This window comes from Falco naumanni, chromosome 1 (genome assembly GCF_017639655.2).
Source record: "Falco naumanni isolate bFalNau1 chromosome 1, bFalNau1.pat, whole genome shotgun sequence".
Lineage (NCBI taxonomy): Eukaryota > Metazoa > Chordata > Aves > Falconiformes > Falconidae > Falco > Falco naumanni.
Genome location: NC_054054.1, coordinates 118,548,552 through 118,571,231, shown reverse-complemented (window position 1 = coordinate 118,571,231; position 22,680 = coordinate 118,548,552). Strand labels below are relative to the sequence as shown.

The 22,680-nt window shown below is 42.3% G+C and overlaps 1 protein-coding gene across 1 annotated transcript in view; it reads left to right on the top strand.

Moving 5' to 3' along the window:
• Positions 1-1,945: 1,945 nt before the first annotated feature.
• GLP2R (glucagon like peptide 2 receptor) overlaps positions 1,946-22,680 on the top strand; it is a 41,340-nt gene continuing 20,605 nt past the window's right edge. Inside the window, exons 1-7 of the mRNA XM_040580879.1 lie at positions 1,946-2,217; positions 8,872-8,980; positions 14,223-14,327; positions 16,452-16,573; positions 19,235-19,341; positions 19,601-19,757; positions 20,674-20,833. Of these exons, the coding sequence (XP_040436813.1) occupies positions 2,113-2,217; positions 8,872-8,980; positions 14,223-14,327; positions 16,452-16,573; positions 19,235-19,341; positions 19,601-19,757; positions 20,674-20,833 (865 nt within the window). The 5' untranslated portion in view covers positions 1,946-2,112. The remainder of the gene's footprint in view (positions 2,218-8,871; positions 8,981-14,222; positions 14,328-16,451; positions 16,574-19,234; positions 19,342-19,600; positions 19,758-20,673; positions 20,834-22,680) is intronic.

The window sequence follows — 22,680 nt, the reverse complement described above, 5'->3', positions numbered from 1 at the left end:
CAGGAGTGTTAGTAAACTGTTGTTTCATTTTTTAACTGTAAGGTTGAAACCTGTGCCCTAAGGGATACTGATACCACAGGGCAGACACTGAAGTCACGTGTGTCTTTTAATGAAAATAATTCTGGTTTAAAGACAACTCTTTACCCAGGAGATGTCAGGGTTGGAGAAGCATGTGGCTAAACAAGTGCCAGAATGAAACTCAAAGAAACGGTTTAAATGCCTGGTTTAGACTGTTAAGAAGATCTGGTCAGCAGCAGTGTGAAAGACCAAGCAGACATCTGGACTAAAAAGGTAGAACAAATCTCACAACCCAAAAAGCAGACGGTAGATTGAGCCAGGAGTTCTTTTTTCCTGCAGCTTTGTGTTACTGTATTTTCACAAGGATGTGGCACTCGTGAGCTCCACTTGAAGCCTCCGTGCTTCTGACACTGCTTCGGGACAACAGCACCGGTCACTGCTGCTGAGCCTAGTGGGGATGTACCGCAGAAGACCCCGTGGAATTGCTCATCTAGGGTCTGGGCAGACCTCAGGGTTTCTTGAGCACTAAGGCATTTCTTGTGGGGATCTCAGAACAGCTGCAATGCCAGAGCACTGTTCAGGTCTCCTGGCTTTAGCCTGCTATAGAACTGACCTTGCCCATATGGCCATCAGAAAATGTGCTTTTTATCCCTTGTAGCAATACGCGGATGAGCAGATGAGTTGCTACGGGGGCTTTGAAGTGCCTCTCCCTGGTCCCCAGATTTGCCTTTAGGTGTGGCAGGTGGGAATATGTATCCTGACACATCCACCCAGGAGGCACAGTAGCACAGAGCAGGCGATGCCCTTGGTAACACTCCTCCAGAGTGGGCTGGGTGCATTTCCACCCTGAAGTATTTGTCCCCAGAGCACTTCCACACCCCACGTCCCAGTACTCTTTTTGACCACATCCAGACTCTATGTAAAGAAGAGACATGGGTATACATCACGCCCTTCCACCTCCTGGATTCCTCCAGAAGAAAGTTTTGGCATGTGTGCAGGGAGGGAGTCCGGTCACACTGCTGGCCGGTTTGATGGGGTGTCTCTGCCCCGCAGTTTGTGTTTAGCCTGTGAACGTCATTGAAAACTCGGCTACTGCTGGCCCCCGCAGTTCTGGGGCTGTACCCCTGGCTGCTCCCCAGCTTCGCTGCTCAGGGTGCCCGTGAGTTCTGGGAAGGGCATGAGCCCTCCTCCGGTATGAACAGCCAGAAGTTTCATTTCTCTTGGAAACGGAGGAGGCAACATCTTCTTGATGTTGCATATTGCCAACTCAATTGGCATGACAAAGGTAAGCTAGATCCTAAAATTACTATATTATAAATGGGTTTATTCCCTAAGCCTGCATAACACAGTTTTATTAATGTTTTCAGGCTTTTCTCTGCAACTACAGAAGTCGCAACGATGTTTTGAAAATTAAAGCTGCAATTCATTGGTGGTTTCTCCAACCTTACAGCTGAAGCTGTGAAAAAAGCACTGAATGTCACAAGAATTGTAGTAAAATTTTAACTGCTGGTAACATCATTTTTTGTAGATTTAGATTCTCCCCAATCCTGTGCTAAATGTGCATGTTTGACAAAATATCATCAGGAAGGATAAAACCAGCTGTTACTGAGCTGCTTCCTAACAGTCCACTAGACTCAGCAAGCTTCCTACACAAAGTTTTTCTGGTTTTGAGGGCATCTTAATGGTTTCATGAGGTGTGTATAAATATATATATATATATGTATTTACGGAGCTGAATTGCACTCTTGCAAAACCACTGGCAAAATTCCCACCGAGTTTCAAGGGAACAGGATCAGCCCTTTAATGTTTTAATAGTTTTCTGACTTCTTATTGGCTGAAGGACAAGCTACAGTAAGCAGACTTTCTGTGAAGTTTAGAGTAAATTCCTTCTGCCTTCAATCAGAAAAAACAAAACCTAGCTGGAGCCTAGCAAGCCTAGACACTCAGTAGATTTCCTTACTTATTTGTAAAAAGATTCATGAAACAGTTGCACTCATAAAAGGCAACGGGTTTACTTTTTTTTTGCAGGACAGGGTGATATAATTGATCTATAGTCGAGTGAAATACCAGCATATTGGGGACAAATTTGTTAGAATGGGCATGGTGACACTTTTTGGTCTCTGTTCCAGCATGGGACTCTGGTCCAGAATATCTCCTGCACCTGCCAGATCTGTCATGGTATTGTTTCTAGTGAAACAGGTAAGCTATTTCAATAATTAATAATGGAGAGTATAAATGTACATTCCTATTGCATAACATTTTATTTAGCCTTCACAAACAGCATGTTTGTTTCAAAATTATCACTGCATAACAATTTATGTTCATTAAACTTTTGTCATGAGAATTGTTGGCTGAGACACTCTGACTAGGTAATTTATTACAATTTTCTTCTATTAATGCTCATTCATGCAGTGAATAAATTGTGTTTATATCCATTTATACAATCTCTTTTCGTACCAATACTGATCAGTATTGGATTATATTTATTTTTCAAATTTCCTACCAGATATCAATATCATGTTTATTTTCTACTGTTTTCCCTCTGTTCTAGCGCTGTCTTTTAGCCTCTGACTTGTATGAGGGGTGAGCATAGAATCTCAGATTTATGCAGTCTGGTGTTAATTGTTTCATTCTGCACCTGAGCTTCTTTCAGAAGGTTAGGAAACCTGTATGAGGTTTCTACTTCCTTGTAAAGATCTACTAAACTATTCAGTTCTCTTTTTTTTCTAAATCTATTTAAAAAGTCTGATAGCTTCCTTCTTTGTCTATTTTGTCCTATAAAGGTATTTCTATTCACTCGTCCTCCATTTATCTGGATGCTAAAGGAAGTGGGTTTGCATGTGTATGTGCCGCGGAGACTGTAAATTGTATTCCTAGCTTTTCTGTGAAGAAAAAGTTACTAGGAGACACGTCTTGTTTTGGTTTTTTTTTGGCCTTTTTTTTTTTTTTTTTTTTTTTTTAATATAAAATGTTTCTGATGCTTTTGTATAATTCAAATCTAGAGCTTCTCTCACATATAGAACTGAATATAGATCTATAGAATATAGATTCTCAAATATAGAACTGAAAGAACTCTCAGGTTTGTAAGACACCTTAAATCTGTAGGACACCTCAACCAAAGCACTGTTTCCAATCTCCCCATTTTGATCTGTGAGATCAAAACTTCACAAGACTATAAATCACAGTGAATTACTTTGTCATAGTGATTCCTGTAACTTGTTTAAAGAAACGTGTTATATTTCTTTGTATTTTACTTAATGAGAAAGAAAATTTAAAGAAATAACAATCATAAATCACTATATCCATATTTCTACACCTACATGCATATGAAAAATACCAGGATAATGGCTGAAAGAATAAGTAAATATTAAAGCTCTAATTTCTAGTTTAAAGCTAAATTGAAGGGTTTTTCAATTATAGCATAGTTTGAATAAACAGAAACATTTCATTTCACTGTTAGCTTAGTGTAAGAAATTAAAAAGGTGAGATGGGTGAAATGCTGATTATACTGTGGTTAGTTATGAAAAAGTAACTTTAAACCAGTCTGTTTGCAATGTTGGAAGTTTATTACTATGATCCACTCCCTAAGCAAGAGCTTCACGCAGTGTTTTCTGCTGCATCCAAATATTTTTAAACGGTAGTGTCACCTTGGTGCAGTCTGTGGGCTCTGAGCAAACAAAATAAATTGAAAGACCCTTCCGGGGAAGTCTGGTTACATTTCAGTTAGGGTGAATGTTGATGTGAGCAGGGTGGCAGGCTCGCAGGTTGGGTGTTTGTTGGCCACCAGAGGAACCTCAGAGCCTAAAGTGAGGAAATATCCAGTGTAGGCAAGAGGTCACAGGCTTTTTGAGCTTCCATCCTGGATGCCGGGGTTTAATTTCTTCTGAGTTGGAAGTCTTGTTTAAATGCTAGTGGCTAAATGTCAACTGAAACATAAAACTGAGATCAACAGCCATGCTGAGCTGCATGTTGCCATCGCTTGAGATCACAGTAAATGCATCAGAAAGCTTGTATTTCTACTGCTAAGCGTGCATTGTGCCTGAATTTTTATAGCACTGAGTAGCTCAACTCTTAGATCATAATAGAACTTCACTGGGATCTGTAATCACAGAGCCATGTCAGATGCAGAGAGCAAATTGTTGGTTCTTCTCAGCACATACCGAGAAGGACCTTCTCCCACCTGTGGCAAAGGCAGGAAAAGCCCCCTGGTCTCAGCAGGGACCGCTGTGTTACTCGCATTGACCAGCCTGCAGAACCTCCTCTTGCTGAGACAGCCTGTGCCCCTCTCTGAAGAACAGCAGCGACACGGATGCAGGATGCACAGCCGAGCCTGCCTCTCTGATTTTGCTCTTTAATCCTTTTCACTTAGTTAAACAGACATATGACATCAAGGTATCCCACTTCCTTAATTACCCTTTCCCCTGTAAAGCTAGTGCCTTATTCCAAGCCCACACAGTTTACTTTCTCACCAGACAGTGAGTAGATCTCTAGAGTACTTAGTGCAGAAGAGCCTTAACAGGATGTCCAGCTGTAGAAAACACTGAAATCTTCTGCCTGGGACAGCTGCATTAATCCCTTTCAAGCCAAGAAAGCAAAGCAAGCTGGTTCTACTCATCCCAAGGCGCTGCCGGCATTCTTCCTCTATACGTATGTCCTTATAGATTTTTCCCCAGCGAGAGTGGAGACCGCTACAGACTGAATAGTCATGTACGAACAGCGAGCTGGCTTTTTGTAGCTACTTTTGGTAGTCCCTGTGTGAGTAGCTGATGATCAATTCACAAATTGCTGCTGTTCAGGTCATCTTGGTTTGCTGTTGAATGTCTGTTTATAATTTCTTTGATAAAATAAATCTATGGGGACTTCTTCGTTTTTTAGCTTAATGATTAAGGCCATTCCAGCACTTTCCTTACAACTTGCAAATTTATCTCCATCTGTTTTGAGATATGACCACCAGCATTAGCCATGCTACCCAGGCAGAATTGCACCAGGGACAAATACTGTCTTGTACACCTTTTCAACATCCTCTTTTGTATGTACAAGTCCAGAAATGCCAGTAGCCTCCTGTACTGCAGCATTGTCTCAGGTGGCTGATGTCACTGCATTTCTACAACTGATTTCTAAAAATTCTGAAAAAGTCCTGACACACATCCTTCAGCTGTGGCTTCTAGGAGTAAAATGTTGCATTAGGTTCATCACAGCACGTGCTCTGCAGAGGGGTTCCTGTTTCTCTGTGATTTAAATGGCCCTTATTGACTGGTCACTGTTGGATCCCCAGTTAATTTCCAATCATCTACACATTTTTTGATTAATAATTTAAATTATTTTATATATTCTTGTTCTTCTAACTATATTTCAAATTCAGTTTGAGGTCAGTTGACAGCTCTTAATATTTTTTATGGGTGTAGCTTTGATTTTATATAGACTTGATTTGGTTTTTTTTTATCAGAAAATCCTATGGCAGAAAAGCAAGCATCCCACAGATACTTACATCAACAGTGACCAGGTATTGCCTGTCTGACTTGCAGCTTTGCAGAAACTGACAATTACATAAGGAAGCAACGTGAAACTGTCATTTATGTCTAAACTGCTCCTCACTCTTGTGATCTTCTTCATAGCTGTATATCAACCTTCTCTCCAGGAATGGAACAAAACAAGCAGCCAGGTAGCTGCTGTGAGGCTTTCCTTGTGCTACTTTGGCTGTTTAAAGCATTTGTTTATTAGAAACTGAAGTGTTATCCCTTAAATCAAACAGTCTTTCCTACAAATGCGTCATCTCTGTGTCTTTGCCTCTTCAAATGAGGTTCACTGACCCAGGAGCGTCTCAAGAATCTCCCCTGGCTCCCAGCATTTTGAAGCCTACATGAGGGAAATGTCAAGATGATTTTTATTTTGGAAACATGCATTCCTTTCTCATGGCTGTTGTAAATATTCTCCTTATCTTGCAAGTCCATCAGAGGAAGAATAATTATAGTCTTTCTACTCCCTGGAATTTAAAGTAGGGTGTCTGGAAATTAGCTGAGAGACTAAAAGCAAAGTATTGGGCAGGCAACATCTTCACAGAAACAACGTGCATGAAAGAGTGGTCTCATGTAACAGCTAGCTAATAGCCTTCACTGTTCTCGTTTTCAAAGTACATAAATATGATTTTCTTTGTTTTTTGAACAAACATAGGTTCAAAGAAAAAGATACAGGCGAAGTTCACAGCCATTACATTGTCCGGGTTACTTATCACATCACCAAGCTCAGACCAGCTCAGTGGTCTTTCACACATGTGAAAGGCACTTCCCAAAAAGGCTGTAGTCCAGACAAAAGGAAACTGATTTTTCCCTGGAGAGCTGAAAAGCATCCTTTGGTATAAGGATTGTTGCTTTTTAGAAAACTTATATTTAGTCTGCTCTCCAAAATTTGGTCGTTACAGTTGGTAACATTTTCAACCAGTAGTGAATTTTTCATTTTTGATGACTTATAGTGCCAGTGTTCTTTGACTACTTGCCCACGTCTGGCCTCTCAAAGCCCTGGTTTCAGGACACCAGCTGTCATATTACGCAGAGACTGCTTAGGCTGATGTTCTTTTCCCTGCATAAATAATGATCAAGTCATCATGCTGGTACTGAACTGTAAATAGTATCTAGCATTATCCTTTCTCTACTGCTTTGCTCCTAATTGGGCATTTCTTTAACAGCCCAAATCTGACATGTCATGAAGCAATTTTGCATTTAACTCTTCTACTGTTAGCTACTCCCTTCCTAAACAGTAATCATAGCAGCCTCTACAGTCAAAGTGTTGTGTGATGAAGGTGTGTCAGAAAGATGGGTATTTATAGAAACTGAATTAAAGTATGGCAGTCCCCTCAGGACAGTTGCAACCCTTACATCAATAAGGTGTATGCCACAGATGTCCACCACATCCTGAGCACATCAGTCACTATATATAAAATAATTATTAGAATCTGTCTATACTGGGATTTTTTTATTTTTTTTTTTAACAGCAAAGCAGATTTTATATCAGGAGTAATTTTATCCATGGAAACATATTTAATTCTTTACTCTGTGCTAGCAACTGTTGATCTACATCTCTGATATCACACTTCCATGCTAATACCAAAGTCTCTTTCCTTTCTGTTCATCCGCTTCCTGGTGCCAAGGGAGTGACCCAAGGTCAGCATGTCCCAGCAGGGCTCCTAAGCCTCTTCTTTCATTCCCTTTCTGAACACCACTGACAATCTCCTCAACCTCGGTGTTTCTTTTGTGTGTTTCTGTGGTTGTAGTATCATCCGTGTCTTATAAATGCATCGGTCCTCTCCCACACAACCTGCCCGAATTTGTCCATCAGAGCAACTGCCCATTTAGACACTGACACTTTATTTCTCATTGGTGTTCTCAGCCTATCTTCACCCAGAAAAGAAGAGACTGGGTGAGGGGTGGATTGAGGATGGATTTTTCTTGCCTTTAGGAGTAGCTAAACGCATTTTGGGGAGAAGCTTGCACAGCACAGGGTGAGCAGGCAGAGAGAAAGAGCCAGAGCGAGGAGCCATGAGCCTGCAGCATAGGAGCAGCCAAGACGAGCAGGCAGCTCTTGCAATCATGGGATGAGTCATTTCCAGGTGCCGGAGGGACCTTCACAGAACCTGCTGTCATTAAACCGACTAAATCTGAAGCCGAGTCTGTCTTCAAAGCTACAATAGTAAAAGGGAGATTGCTCTTGAAGTGCTTTTATTTCTAGTCTTTTTAAATAGATCGCATCAATGCAATTGTTCCACATCATATTATCCCCAGAAATCTAGATTTTCAGAATTTAAAGACATTCTTGATCTCCTCAGGGTTATCACTACAACAGGAGGGCCTAGGCAAAACCAGCATTAAAAATATCTATAACTGGAAAAACAAACACCACCCCCACCCCCACCCCCCCGAAAATAAATATACCTACAAAAGCTCAGGACCCAAAAATCCATTTCTGTGAGCTGTTTCATATGGAGAAAATTTTGGCATGGATAAAAATAATGCTCCCTTTCACTATGTGAGAAATCTCAAGGTAAAGATTCTTCTCCCCTACTGACACAGGACAGCAAAACTGTGCCCTATCCAGGCAAAAAGGGCAACACAGCTGATGCAGATGGACAAGTAAAACTAAGATTTAAAATTATGTTTTCTCAAAAAAAAAAAAAAAGGTGGAGGAAAAGAAAAATGTCTATGGCAAAGTTTCAGCTGTTGGAGAAAGAAGTAGTCTTTGTTGGGCAGGAGACAATGCACTGGAGAAAAAGTGTTATTGGCTAAATAGTATTGCTTATTCATTACACTTTTATTCAATTTTTTTACCATACTACTCAACCAGATCTGCCTGACTATCTTTAAAAATACTTTAAAAATAAAAAGCCCTCAAAATTATCATTAATCAGGTTCCTAAATTAATGTAGCGGAAACATAAACCTGAGAATGCTTGAGAAGTACTAGCTGACCTTGACATAAATTGATTGTAAAGACTTTCCTTAACTGGAAAGACTAAAATTTGTGATGATAAGCACACATTTCCTACAGTGGAGGAATGAAATGCCAGTGTTTTTGGTATACCCTCACAGGTCCTAGCAATTAAATATCTGTGTGGATTTTTAAGAAGTTGAATGGATTCTGTGGTAATATAGCATGGCAATACATTTCTTGCTCAGGCAAAGACAGCAATTGAAGAAATGTCACTAATAGTTTCCTGGAGAAGGAAGGGGTCTGTCTTTACCTCTTTGCTTACCTATCATTGCTCCATTGTCCTCTCCTCTCTTCTCCTCTCAAATTTCTTATAATGGAAAGAGACTTGCCACTGAAAGATCACAAAGTTCTAACTGATTTTCCTCATGTTCAGTATTTCCACTCACAGGCCAAAGGATCTCTGCTGGAAAAAACCACTGCTGGATGGAACAAGTATAAACAAGAATGCTTGAAAATGCTGCAGGAATCAACTGTAGATACTGGTAAGGGAACAAACAGCACAATAAAGCAATGTGTTAAGTAACACTGATGAGTATGCAAATATTCTTTTACTTCCCTTGCAGAAGTGTGTGTCTGTTTATAAGTTCTAGTTTTAGAACATTCAGTTGTAATGACATGCAGACATGCAACCATCAGGTTAAACAGCTCTCTGTCCTCAAACATACCAGGTTCCTGTATGTAAAACCAGATCATATACAGCAACGAACTGCTGAACAGCTGGTGCTGAGCTACTACTATGGTGCAGCACTGAGTGCCTGGTCAGGATGTAGCTGCTAGCCATTATTGGTGAAAACCAGGCCCTTTGGACGAAGCAGATGGGTTTTCAGTTCCATTTTCAGCCTGAAGGAGGTCAAGCCCGTATGTCTGGAAATCATGCTAACCACAGGAGAACAGACCACCCAGGGAAAAGATGTCTCCCACTTCCATACTTGAGGAACTGAGCCATGGCAGACAACAACTCAAAATGCACGGGGCAAGGCAGAGCCTGCTTTCTGGCTGGTCAGGGGAGCTGGGGAGCTGCTCCGACTCTCACGGGACTGCTTATGCATTTTGTGATACAGTCGTTAGGTTAATAAGCCAAGACACAGAGACCAGGTTGCCCCATGTTCACCTGGCACCTATAACCGTTAGCTTAAAGTCCCTTATTTATTCTCCTGCCTCCATGGCTTTTGGATTCCTGGCTGAAGAGCAGTGTAACTACAGAGAGCAGTGTCTTCTCCTGAAAAGTAGCAGAGGGAGGAACTGAGTCCACATCTCCTACCTTTGGTTGAGTGCTCCAAGTTTTATGCTGTTTGGCCAAAGGGGAGCTTATAATCTGTGACTACGTCCCTCTTAAAAGTATGAACTCTGCTCAGCTAGGTGTCTGCCTTCAGGAAAGCATGACAGAGGCTTGGTTTGAGTCATTGGAGAAGTTCAAGAAGTAGCTGGGAGAGAGGTGACTGCAGTCACCAAGGAAAGATTAAGAGTGAAACTGCTCTGTGTTTTGTACTCACTGGCTATAGGTAGGTCTCTACTCCTGTGTGCAAGTGATACAATCATGGTTGTCTTGCTGGGTGGATACCTCACCCCATCAACTGCAAAGGGAGACTCCAGGATGGTATTATGAGCACTTACTCACTTTGCTAGTGTCAGAAAGCTGCGTTTATGGCATTGTACTGTGCAACTTTGTCAGCCAGAAAATATGATCTGATTAAGATTAATGTGTGTATTTTTCATCATTCAAAATGCATTTAAAAGTTGGAAATCAATCCAAGCATTGGCCTGGGAATTTCAAACCGCAGGGAAAAGAAGGGGGGAAAAAGAGGGGGTTTTAAGCCTAAATTATGTAATATTTTATGTTTTAAAGTTCCTTAAACTTTTCCCAAAATATTGAAATCTCTAACTTTCACAGGCCTTTGAAAAGCAAAAGGGAAGATACACCCTGTCAGTCAGGGAAACTATTTTTAGTGATCCCATTCAATAACAGGCCTCCTCTTCTTTCAGCTTAATTAGGAATTGCTGAAAATGAGCATTTCTGCTTGGGCATGGCAGCATGCTTTCTAACCTGCTCCGCAGGCAGCTGCAGCTGCTACACCATGAGCAAAGTGGTTTAGCTTACACTGCGATGCTGTAACAGCTGGGGGAACAAAGCAAGACCCCGTTCTCACTTCTGACCCCCATCTCTATCAAGAACTTGGTTCAGCTTTCATGTGAAATCACACTGGGTTCAGTATATGTAGGGCATGAAATGCTCACTCATTCTTCCTGAGCTTTTGGGTGTGCCTAAAAGCAAACAAGAGGCATACCATGGTATGCAAAGGCAGACAAATACCCGTTGAGGACTACCAGAACTTTACTAGGGTGTGCAGAGATGCAGTGAGAAGCCAAGGTTCATCTAGAAATTAAATTGTCCACAGATGCCAAGAACAGCAACGTAGGTGAGCAGACACACAGGGAAGACATAGGCAGGGCAGGGAAACCAGTCACTAATAAAGGAGGACCCAGAAAACTACAGGTCCACCAGTCTTACTTAAGTCTCTGGGAAAGTAATGGAATGAATCCTCCCAGAAACTGTTGCTAATCAAATGAGGCACATGATGGGGACAAGTCAGCACGTATTTAGCAAAAGCAAATCATGCCTGACCAACCTGATCACCTTCTACAACAAGGTAACGTCTGCTGTCTGTATGGGGAGAGCAGTGGGTGTTGGTTACCTGGACTTCAGCAAAGCATTTGGCACTGCTTCCCACAGCCTTCTCCTGGCCAGGCTAGCAAGGCACATGTTGGGTGGAGGGCTGCAAGATGAGTAGCAAACTGGCTAACAGGCCAGATTCAAGCAGCAGTGAAAAATGGTTTTGACTCAGACTGGCAGCCTGTCTGTTATGGCTTAACCCCGGACGGTGACCCAGCACCATGCCATTGCTCTCACTGCCCCGCACCCGGAGGGATGGGGAGCAGAATCAGAAAGGAGTGTAAAACTCAAGGGTTGAGATAAGAACAATTTAACAGGCAAAGCAAAAGCTGCACACGCAAGCAAAGCAAAGCAAGGAATTCATTCACCACTGCCTGTGGGCAGGCAGGTGTCTGGCCATCCCCAGTGAAGCAGGGCTCCATCACCAGAACGGTTACTTGGGATGACAAACGCCATAATGTCGGATGTTTACCCCCTTTCCTTCTTCTTCCCCCAGTTTATATACTCAGCAGGATGTTATATGGTATGGAATACCCCTTTGGCCAGTTTGGGTCAGCTGTCCTGGCCGTGTCCCCTCCCAGCTTCCCGTGCCCCTCCAGCCCTCTCGCTGGCAGGGCCCAAGAAACCAAAAAGTCCTTGATTTAGTATAAACATCACCCAGCAACAACTGAAAACCTCAGTGTCCTATCAGTGTTGTTCTCAAATCCAAAACACTGCACTGCCCCAGCTACTCAGAAGAAAATTAACTCTATCCCAGCTGAAACCAGGACACTGTCACCAATGGGGTCCCTCAGGGATTGTTACCAGGCCCCATGCTGTTCAGCCTCTTCATAAATTATCTGGGCACAATGGCCTTGAAAGTACCCTCACCAAGTTTGCTGATGATGACAAACTGGGTGGTGAGGAGGCCACGTCTGAAGACAGAGCCATCTTCTAGAGAGACCGGGACAGGCTGGAAGAGTGGGCTAGTGAGAACTGTGTGAAGTTTAACAAAGCCATAACCAAAGAGCCCTGTGCAGGCTAGGAGCTATGTGGCTGTGAGCAGCCTGGCCTAACAGGATCTGGAGGTCCCGGTGGACAACAAGCTGAACGTAAGTCAGCAGTGCACCGCTGCCTCAGCAAAGTACATCGGATCCGGGCCTACACCCTATGGGGCATTACTAGCAGAGATAGAGAAGTGATCATCCCACTACACTCAGTGCTTGTTAGGCCACCTGTCGAGTACTGTGTCTAGTTCTGGTCCCCACAACTCCAGAAAGACACCGATAGACTGGTGAGGGTCCAAAGGAGGGCCATGGAGATGATCGAAGGGCTGGAGAACCTACCATACCATATGAGGAAAGTGGTGGAGTTAGATCCTTTCACCCTGGAGAACAGAAGGTGCAGGGGGGACTTCATCAAAGTAAAAGCCAGCTACAAAGAGGAAGGAGGCTTTCTCTTTCCAAAGAGCCACATGGAGAAGACAACGGGCAATGAGTACAAGTTCCACCAGGAGAGGTTTCTCCCTGATATAAGAAAGACATTTTTTACAGTGAGAGCAATCATTCCCTTTAACAACCTCCGCAAGGATGTGGTGGAGTCCCCATCATTAAAGGTTTTCAAGATGTGATTGAATAGGGTGCTAGATAATCTCATCTAGGCTCCCTTTCCCACAAAAGGTTGAACCAGATGATCTTTTGAGGTCCGTTGGGATATTCTATGGCATTTCACAGGAAAGCACGCTAACCACTGGGCCACTAGTGGTGCTGAAGGAGATAGGATAACCCTTGTTCAAGGTGACCCACCAGGTATCCAGCCGTGACACCTGGAGGAAAATAGTAGTTCCAGTCCCAGTTCTCTGTTGTGTTTATATACTTTTTATGGATGAAAACAGAAGTAATCTGGGGTGTGTAACTTGTTATTTCCAGTCTCTGGGGACATGGAGGGTCTTGATTCAGCAGTGACACAGGGGAAGATACTAGAGGGCAGTAGTTCATAGCAGGTGATCAGGAGAACTACAGGAATCAGAACTCCAGTTTTCATGAAATGGAGAAAAAACTATTTTTCTCCTGGCAGTCTGCCCGATCCACACCTCAACAAACCTTGATCAGGTATTGGGGAAAGGAACAATAAAAATGCAGCTATAAATGTTGACAACTACACTGCCCTTAAGGCAGATGGAGCCACAGATGTTCATCCTCAAAGGCACAAGGGAATTATTAAGAATGCACATATTATGCTCTGTATTTTAGCAGAAGCACCCCAAAAAGATGCTGATGAGTTAGCCCAGAGCTATATTTGTTGCTCCCTGTATCCTTCTTCCCGTATCAGTTTCTCAAAGTGCTGCTAAGTATTAAGGAAAACAAAGCAATATATACTCTTCTAGCTTTGGATGGGCAAAGCCAGTAAAGAGAGGAGAACTTCAGCTTATCCCAGAAGAAAGGCAGAAACTAACCAAAAGACTAGTGCAGCCATTAATGCATTTTATTTTATCTTACTGTAACCTGATTGCACCATTTCAATTCTGCGTTGTCAAATGTTTTATCTTAACTTTAAGTCCTGTAAATGATGTGATATCTGTGAAGCTTAGAACTAAGTTCATCTGAGGCATTACCAGCTCCCTAACTTCTGTTGCCCAAGGACTAAGACGAGTCACTATCCAAGAAGCCAGCAGTGGTCTGAGCCGAGAACCAGTGTCACAGGGGTCATGAAAGGTGGAATATCTCCCATTTACCAGCAAAAAGTCTGTGGTTTGTACCAAAAGCAGTGAGCGAGACCATGGCTAGAATCTGTCTGATACATCTGGACAACAGAGGCCTCAAGATGATTTTGAGCAATACCCTTATCTCATGATGAAGCATGTAAATCCTGCTGCTGCTGTGTAGATCCAGGGAAGAAGGACAGTAGCCATTTCTGCACTGTGCACTTCTGATCATTGCACAAAGTTTATCTGCTACATCTTGTAAATACTCTGGAGTAGCTTGCAGGTTACCTGGAACAGCGTACAATAGTTTTCATGATTGTCCATTGTCTGAACAACTTCTGGTAAAATTTCTATTTGCTTCTCTCCCCAGGAATACATTGTAATGGGACATTTGATCAATTTGTTTGCTGGCCTTACTCGCCCCCAGGAAATGTCTCTGTTCCTTGTCCTTCATATTTGCCATGGTTAGAAAACGGTAATGTGAAAGTGGTAACTTCTCTTCTGGTTTATGCTGGGAATCCAGCCAAAGAACAGATGGTGCTGGTCTCACTTGTCTCGGTGTCCTGTGAAGTGTCTGAGGCCTGCCTTGTCTCACCTCTTTTAACCTCTTTTCTGAATTGAGGCACAACATTGTTGTTGATGTTTAATTATTTACTCTTTTTCTCCATCTGTTCTTGTTACAGCTCCATATTGTGTGCTATAAAGCAACACTTCCAAGACATTGCAGCCATACAAATTTGGGGTTCAGCTTCTGAGGTTCAACTCCTGGGGTCCCCACTGACCCCAGATGTGCAGGTCTCTGTCAGAAAACTGGAATAGCCAAACAAAACAGTGGCCCAAGCAGTCAGCCGTCCAGTAGGACATAGTGTACCACCAGCAAGTAGTGTGAAAAACCCGAGCCTTCCAAGCAGCCTTTTCCTGGAGGGAGTGGAGCAGGGAGGCTCTCAGGGAAGAAAAAAGAATAACAGCAGCAGGAGCAAAATTCTCTAAAAGCAAACAACATTCCCTTTCTCCTAAAGAAATGAAAGAACATTTCCTACCACTGCAGCCTAGCACTTCTGAGTCCTGCTACAAAGCCTTTCTTAGCCACATGTGGCTTTCTTAGCGAATTATTTCTAATACCACTTGAAAGGACCAGTTGTGCCTGAGTCCTTTAGTTTATAGGGGAGATGGCTACAGGCTGCTTATCCTAGCTTTCTCCACCCCACCCCACACACGGTTTGTTCTGTAATGTCATCATTTGTCCTTTTGTGCTGCTAAACAGAAGGAGACCCAGCTTCTGTCTAGTCTCCCAAACAACCGCTTCTGCCAACCATTTAGAACAAATTCAGCTCTCCATAATAAACATAAAAGCATCTTCCTTCTCTCCATGTAACAGAGACTTTCTCGCTTTCTCTTTTTCTGCCTAAATTTCTACAAATGCAAGATGTAAGAAATTGCACCAGGTTATGAAGCTTTTAGTTGTGTTCACTGTGGGCAACACAGTAGGGCTGCTGTGTTCCAACATCATCTGTCATTCTCATCCATGCCACAGCACCTTAGGAGAAAGAGACATTAGAGACAGCCCAGCTGTCTCTCTGTCCCAGAGGTTCTGTGGGACTGGTGTTAATGTTGCTGGTGGTCCCCATTTCCATTGCTGGTTCCATTTCCAAGGTATAGCCATGTCTATTCTGGGACACCGATGAACTTGGATCAGAAAAGCTTGGAAACCTGAGGTACCTCTATTGTGGTTTGTCATCACCATCATGGCTGAGCACTGGAAAATTAGAATAGTCTAGAAATGGGATTTCTGGTCACATTTCATAGATGCCTTCTCATTTTTTTCAGTGTCTAATCTCCACACAGCGCTCATGCTCTGTTACAGCACACTGTGCTTTCAAAGCAGTTATCTCAGTTCCAGTTATCCTGAGCAAAATGAGATATTCTGGTTGTTGCTGCCATCATTAAACACTTCTTAATTAAAAATATGATAAAAAAGCTCAGGTCTGATTGGAAATAAATGGAAGGCAGCTGTTTAGGACAACATCAAACAAACATCAACCAGGGTCCCCATACCATTCTTCTGATGTTATGGGGAAACTCTTTAACTATTATAAACTAGGACAATACAGTGAAAGCCAAGAAAGCTACACCAGTTCACAGCACCTGCTGATCAGGCCCCAAAGCACATAAACAAAACAGCAGCCACAGGTGTTCCAGATCATTCCCTACTCAAACCACACTCTTCCTCCTACAATCTTGCGTGCATAGCCTGGGCAATGTGCTACCTGGGCTTGAGCAAACTTACGAGCTTAATGAGGAAAAAAGAATAAATTTAAATGTAGGCTTTTCTTTTGGCTGTAGTAACCATGTGTTTTTTGTAAATACCAGGTAAATTCTGGGAATGTTTTTCTGTGAGATCACGTTCCTATTTTGTCTTATGTAAATATGAAATCCGTATTGTCAAAGACAAAAGAAAAGTGGGTTGTATTCCTTTCTTTTTTTTTTTTGAGTGGGAGTTGTCTGTTGCTGGGGTATAAGGGAGAAATCTTTAGAAATGTCTATGAAAAATGAAATCTTTATTTTGACCTTTTAGCCTTAAACCTCTGTTTACTTTCAGGAAGCATAGGAAGTGTATACAGAGTCTGCTTGGATGAAGGGACTTGGCAAACTAAGGAAAACTCCACAGACATTTGGCGTGATAGTTCAGAATGTTCTGAGAGAAATAATTTCAAACAAAATGTAAGTATGCTTTATTTTATGATTTAATACCCTAATCTTCTTAATCCCTTCTTGAGTAACAGCTAAAACATTTCCAGTGAATACCTGCAAAAGACGTTCGGATTTCGTTTAGATTCCCGAACGGAAACCTGTTATTTAGAAGCAGCAGAGGAGGAAAGGTAAAACAGGGGGATTCCTGCTTTAGATGCCACAAATTATTTTCTTTTCGGAGCCCGCTGTTCACATGTCCTGAATTTGTCCTAACAAAACTGAAAGGCTGCAACTTGACAGGCAAAGAACTGAACCCAAAGTGCCCCATCGCCGAGCCTGTAGCATTTACTGGGCCGTTACTGGGCCCTTTCAAATGTCACTGGTCACAGGCTGGTTGGAGCACTGGGCCTTCCCAGCGGGGGGGAGCAGCTCCCCAGGGAGCGTATGGGGGTTCAACTCCTTGTTACTCCTCGTGTCATGGAGTTCAGCTTAGCTGATGTCAAAATTAACTGTCTTAGGTAAGTGCTATTACCGTTGATTTTTTTTTTTTTTTTTTTTACTTTTTAGTACATTACTGGGTGAGCACTGCTATTGTTTATTACTTTACTGATTACCGTATTAAACACTGTTAGTTCAGGATCCCCGTGTACTACAAGATTTTACTAAACTCTTTACATCATGCGTGCATGAACTTCCAAACCTGGAGCTTATTTACACAAGTGTGATAAATATTCTGAAGTACTGGGAGTTTTCAATGGCTTGTTGACCATTCTGGATTGCAAACTTGCAGGTGGGAGACTTTTTTTTTATTTTTGTCACACAAAATTCATTTTGCCTGACAGCAAGTGATTCTCTGAAAGCTTTAACCAGCTTTCCTACCAATAATAAATGCAGTTTTGTAGTTTGTTATATTTAGTGGGGAGCCCCAGCATGTTAGAAATAACACGGAGCTAGTATCCACACACATCGGAGGAATCAGATTGATTTCATTTGCTTTGGTGTTGCAAAATTGTTACAGCCTGGGTGAGAACTCACGCTATTTATCAGGTTCATGCCTGTTCTAATGTTTTCATGGAGCAAAGTGACTAATGGCTGTGCTATGGGAATGTCCTGCACCCACACTGCTCTCCCTGGGCACTTTCACCCTCTCCAAGAGTTTGTACCAGCAGGCACCACTCACCCGTGCTGTCCGGATACTGCCCGTGAGCGTAAACTCATTAGAGACAACTACTAGCGGGAAGATGGAGCTAAAATCCCCAGCACTAAGACAATTCAGAAAGAAAATGGGGAAATCTCTGAGGAAAAGCCGCCAGCGCCAGCTCACGCACCGAGCCCAGGCATCCCTCGCTTCGTCGCTCTGGTTTGCACAAACAGGGCACTGGGCAGTCACCCCCAAATGCCCAGCCCTCCGATGGCCAGAACTTTGCACTATTTGCACAGCTCAGCATGCAAAGGCATCAACCCCCCTCGGCTGCAAGTTGCCCAGCTCCTTCGTTAGGTAGCCCTTCGTTTCCCATTTGTCAAGTAATTCTCTGGCTCCTTGTGTTAATTAGTTCGCGTGCTCAGTCCCAGCTTCTTTTGAGTCTCCCTGGGGCACCTCTTGAGCTGCTGGTGGCCATGTCCTGCGGCCGTCGTTGCTCTCCTTTCACTGGGCTGAGCTTGCTGCTCAGCGGGACCTTCCCGCTGGCCCATCCAGCCCGAGGAGCCGCTTCCTTCGCCGGGGCCTTCTCGGAACAGAAGGATTTGCCGGTGCCCAGTGAAGCGCTTAGCAGGGCATATGAAGTGCCTGCTGCCGGAATTAACCCTTATCAGCTCAGTCACTCCAACTGTCTCAAAGACAAACTGCCAACAACACATTCAATTCCATCAAGCAGCCGAGATCAGTTCCAGGAAAATCTTGGCAGACCAAAGATGGATTATGAAAGTCACATACTCTGTGTCCCTCCATCCCCTCAGCAGAAAAGCTTTTCCCAAGCTCGAAAAGCAATACGAAGAGGTGAGAAGTTAGATGATGAGGGATAAGCAGCTAAATGGAAAAACTTATCAAGAAACGTTAAATGAAGCGAAGTGGAAAGAAACTGAGTGCCCCCTTACTCTGCTGAGGTCTTATTCATCATTCAAAGGCATTCTAATGTAATAATTTGGGGGGGATTTCTTTGAATTCATGGCAGAAATCGGTCTATTACAATGACTCTAGACAGATCTGATTCTTAACAAATGTACCGGCACAACTGATCGGTAAGTGTGTCCCCAGGTTACACAGAGTAGTTGCACTTGTGTGTACTTTTTGTTGTACAGGTTTTTTTTGTTGAGTGAGTTGGTCTTTTTTTTTTGTTTGTTTGGTTGGTTTTTTGTTGAGTGAGTTGGTCTCTGCAGTTATTAGGCGACCGGGATACATTCGGTGCGTGTAATCATGGCAATGATTAGCTGTTAACCAGACTACGAATGGTGTTTGTGCAGGAACAATCTGGAAATGAGCGCAGGAGTGGCTTCAGATTTGAAAGGAAACCCAGGCTGTCTGCAGGCGCCTCTGTCCTGCAAGGGTTTCATGAGGCAGCGCAGCGAGCCAGCGTCAGAAACCTTCCCGGCGAGCTTGCAACACAAAGAAGCTGGACTCAGAAGCTTCTGAGCTGTGTTCATCCTCTGTCCATCTGCCTGCGTGTATAACACATTTGTCTTCTTTGTTCCCAGGAAGAAGAACATAAATTACTTACCACATTACAGCTGCTCTACACTATAGGATATTATTTTTCTCTCATCTCACTTGTATTAGCTCTCCTTATACTTTCTTTCCTCAGGTTAGTACAAATTTACATGCATCTTAAAAGTACAGAACCCAGTACGCACATTCTTCTTCTCATGTAATTCAATTTATTGCTTAGCTTCTGATGTAAATAACTTGTATTTTCCTAATAGGAGTTATAAAAGCCATTCCTAAGCAAAATCCATTCGTAAGCAAAATCTATTGATGGCAACAGTATGAATACAACAATATATTCTTTTTCCTGCAAATTAAATATATTCCAAAGGATTCATACATTATTCTTTCTCCCCCAGAAAACTTCACTGCACAAGAAACTATATCCATATGAATTTATTTGCATCTTTCATCTTGCGTGCCACAGCAGTTCTTATAAAGGACACCGTATACTACAATATTTACTCCAAAAGACCAAATGATGAAACTGGATGGATACTATACCTCAGTCCTGAGGTAACTTGTTAGTTCATTGCTAACAGTAAATGTGTGCTGCTAGTGGCCCTAACAGTTACAAATTCAGAAGTCTGCCATATGGCAGCGAGTTTAGAGGTGTTTGTTAGCCGAGCTTTGAATGCTGAAATTTTGCTGATAAAGCTTGGGGTAATCAAGAAAAAAGTTCTGATCTGATAAATTGTAATAGATGGATGTTTCTATGAAGCCTTGCACAGAAACAACAAACTCAATAGTTATATTTAGAAACGTCCAATTAAGCAAAAAACCCGTACACCTGTAGTTTTTAGGAAGAAATCTACACATTTACTTGGCGCTTACATAACGCTAGATTTGTTCACACTTGGTTTGCTTGGCACAAGGCAATGCACGAATCTTGCTTTTAAGACAATGCTATAAAAAATGTATTTGTTGTGAAAGAGAGAGAAAAAATGGTTTAAAGGCTTTTCTGTACTAGAAAAATGTGCTGATTTTCTCACACTTGTTTAGATAATGGAATAACAACATCTCTCATTTGTGACCACTGTGGATAAATCATGTTTGTATGATGTGTATGACTGTAGTTTGCCCACGCCAACATACAAAATTACCTGCAAGATGGTAATTGTGTCTATTATTTTAATAGCTCATCAGTAAAAGTACTGATATGCAGATTATGACAAAGAACACATACCCCAGCCTGCACGGTCACTGTCTTTTCCTACTTGTCACCTCCACGCAAACTCTCTGATGATGTAGAAGCCTTTAAATTGTTGCACTCCCCTCCAGCAAGAACAGTCTTGTAAGATTTGTGACAGAACCACAGTTACATCACAATCACGTGCTCGTTTTAAAATGGTTGCCGAAGTAACAAGAGCAAATCAAAATTTGTCAGGGTTTTTATGCATTAACAATAATTCTTGGTCTCTCATTTCTGCAGATTGTAATCATTTGCAGGACTGCCCAGTTTTTCATGCATTACTTTGTTGGGGCAAATTATTTTTGGCTATTAGTAGAAGGAATTTATCTGCATACATTATTGATAACTGTTGTACTCTCTGAAAGACGACTGCTACAGACATATATTGTGATTGGATGGGGTAAGTACGTAACAAGTTCCAAGTTCTTGATTCTGTGGTACTTTCTGAGTCCGTGGTGAAAGAACTAGAAACAAGTCTAGTTTCCCAGGGTAAAGGATCTTGAAAAAAGAGAAGATAAAATACATTTCTGTCGCCTTCTCTGCATGGTCAGTGATGAGCCCCAGGTATTCTGGACCAACTTCCTTACGTTTAAAGGGAAATCAAGAAGTTAATATTAAAAATTAAATATTAAAAAATTAAAACTTTCCTGATTATCTAACTATGAAGTCAAGCACCCAACCTCTGTTGTTGCTCTGCTCCCCCAGTATGATTTATGCTGTGCTTATTCAGTGCTCCGAGTAGTTATTTTCATATCAGACTGCCCGTGGGTTCTTAAATCAGTTGGTGCTTAAATCTTTAGTTTAGTCTACCTAATGGATGAGGGGATTCATTTTATCTAAGAAGGTTAAATTTAGGTAACTAATATTGAGACTCTCTAGAACCAAAGGAAGAAGACTAGTATCTTTGAAGAGTGAACTATTCAACTGTGTTTTCAAAAGTGTGTGTATTCAAAAGTGGAGTATTACCTTAATCCTTTCATGCATCTCTAGATATAGTCACATTGGAACTTGTCGTATTTCCTACAGCGTCCTTTTCTCTGGTCTTACCTGTATTCATGCACTATGCTGCTGTGAAGATTATTTTTCGGACTTGCAGTTTTGAAATGCTACCCCATATTTGGTATCCCTCCTTTTCCTCTTTTGCTTCTTCCTCATCAGACATTAACTAGTTTCCTTCACTTTCAAACTCATTCCCATCCTTCCTTAGCTATTAAAAGTTTCTGTCAAAGCGTTAACACTTCATTGCTAAGCCTCTAGGCTTTCTGCTTTGCTGCACCTTACACTTTAGAGGGTCCTTCTCACCATCGATGAGACATTTCTCTGTTAGCTCTCACATTTATCTTTAAAGACCCCTTTTGCTATATTAATACGGCTGTATTAGCATACAGGCTGCTGACACAACTGTCTTTCGTGCTGTTTAGTGGTGTCTCATTTGCCTTTTCACTCTTCCCACCTCTCCAAATCCATTTGTTGCTTTGGTCACCAGCTTGCTAGAACAAAGACTAATAATTTTATTCCTTGTTCAAACTGCAATGAGATAAGTCTGTTAAGAAATTTGCTCCCTACTGTGAAAGTATAAATAGTAATTATCATCTCTTCATCAGTCCCCCTCCACTGCTCTCATACAGGTACCATGTTCACTGATTTCCTAAAGGCCTTCTATTAATTAGCTTAATTTCTTATTTATATTAATTAGAATTACTACTAAAACAGGACAGCTGGCACCTGTCTTGCAGACATTTGTAGTACTTCTGCTGCTGAGCCAGCAGGCGTGAACCATACCTGCACCTACCGAGGCACACTCCCTTGGCTCCTGCCCAGGAGCTGCACTTGATAATGTCACCTCATCATCCCAGGTACCATCCTTCACCACGGGACAAGCCCATATCACCCCAGACATGTAGCTCACTTCCTGAGCAGCCCATGCCCTGATTGCTCTCTCAGACCCACTTGTGGCACCAGTGCCATCTCCCATCCAAGTGAGACCCTTTCTATCTCTTTCCCCATTTTACCCATTCAGAGGTTTATTATCTTTGAGAGTATTTTCCTTCTGGCCTTTCCCCTGTATTACCACACTCTAGGTCTTCCCGTGACCTTAGCTAGTGCCCCAGAATCCTGAATAGATCATTTTCTGGCCCCAGTGACCCACATTGTTGTGGTCAGAGCCCAACTCCATTTGCCTCACACAGGGCACCCATTGTTGCAGCACAAACAAACCAGTAAGGCTGCAACAAGGCTTTTACTGTC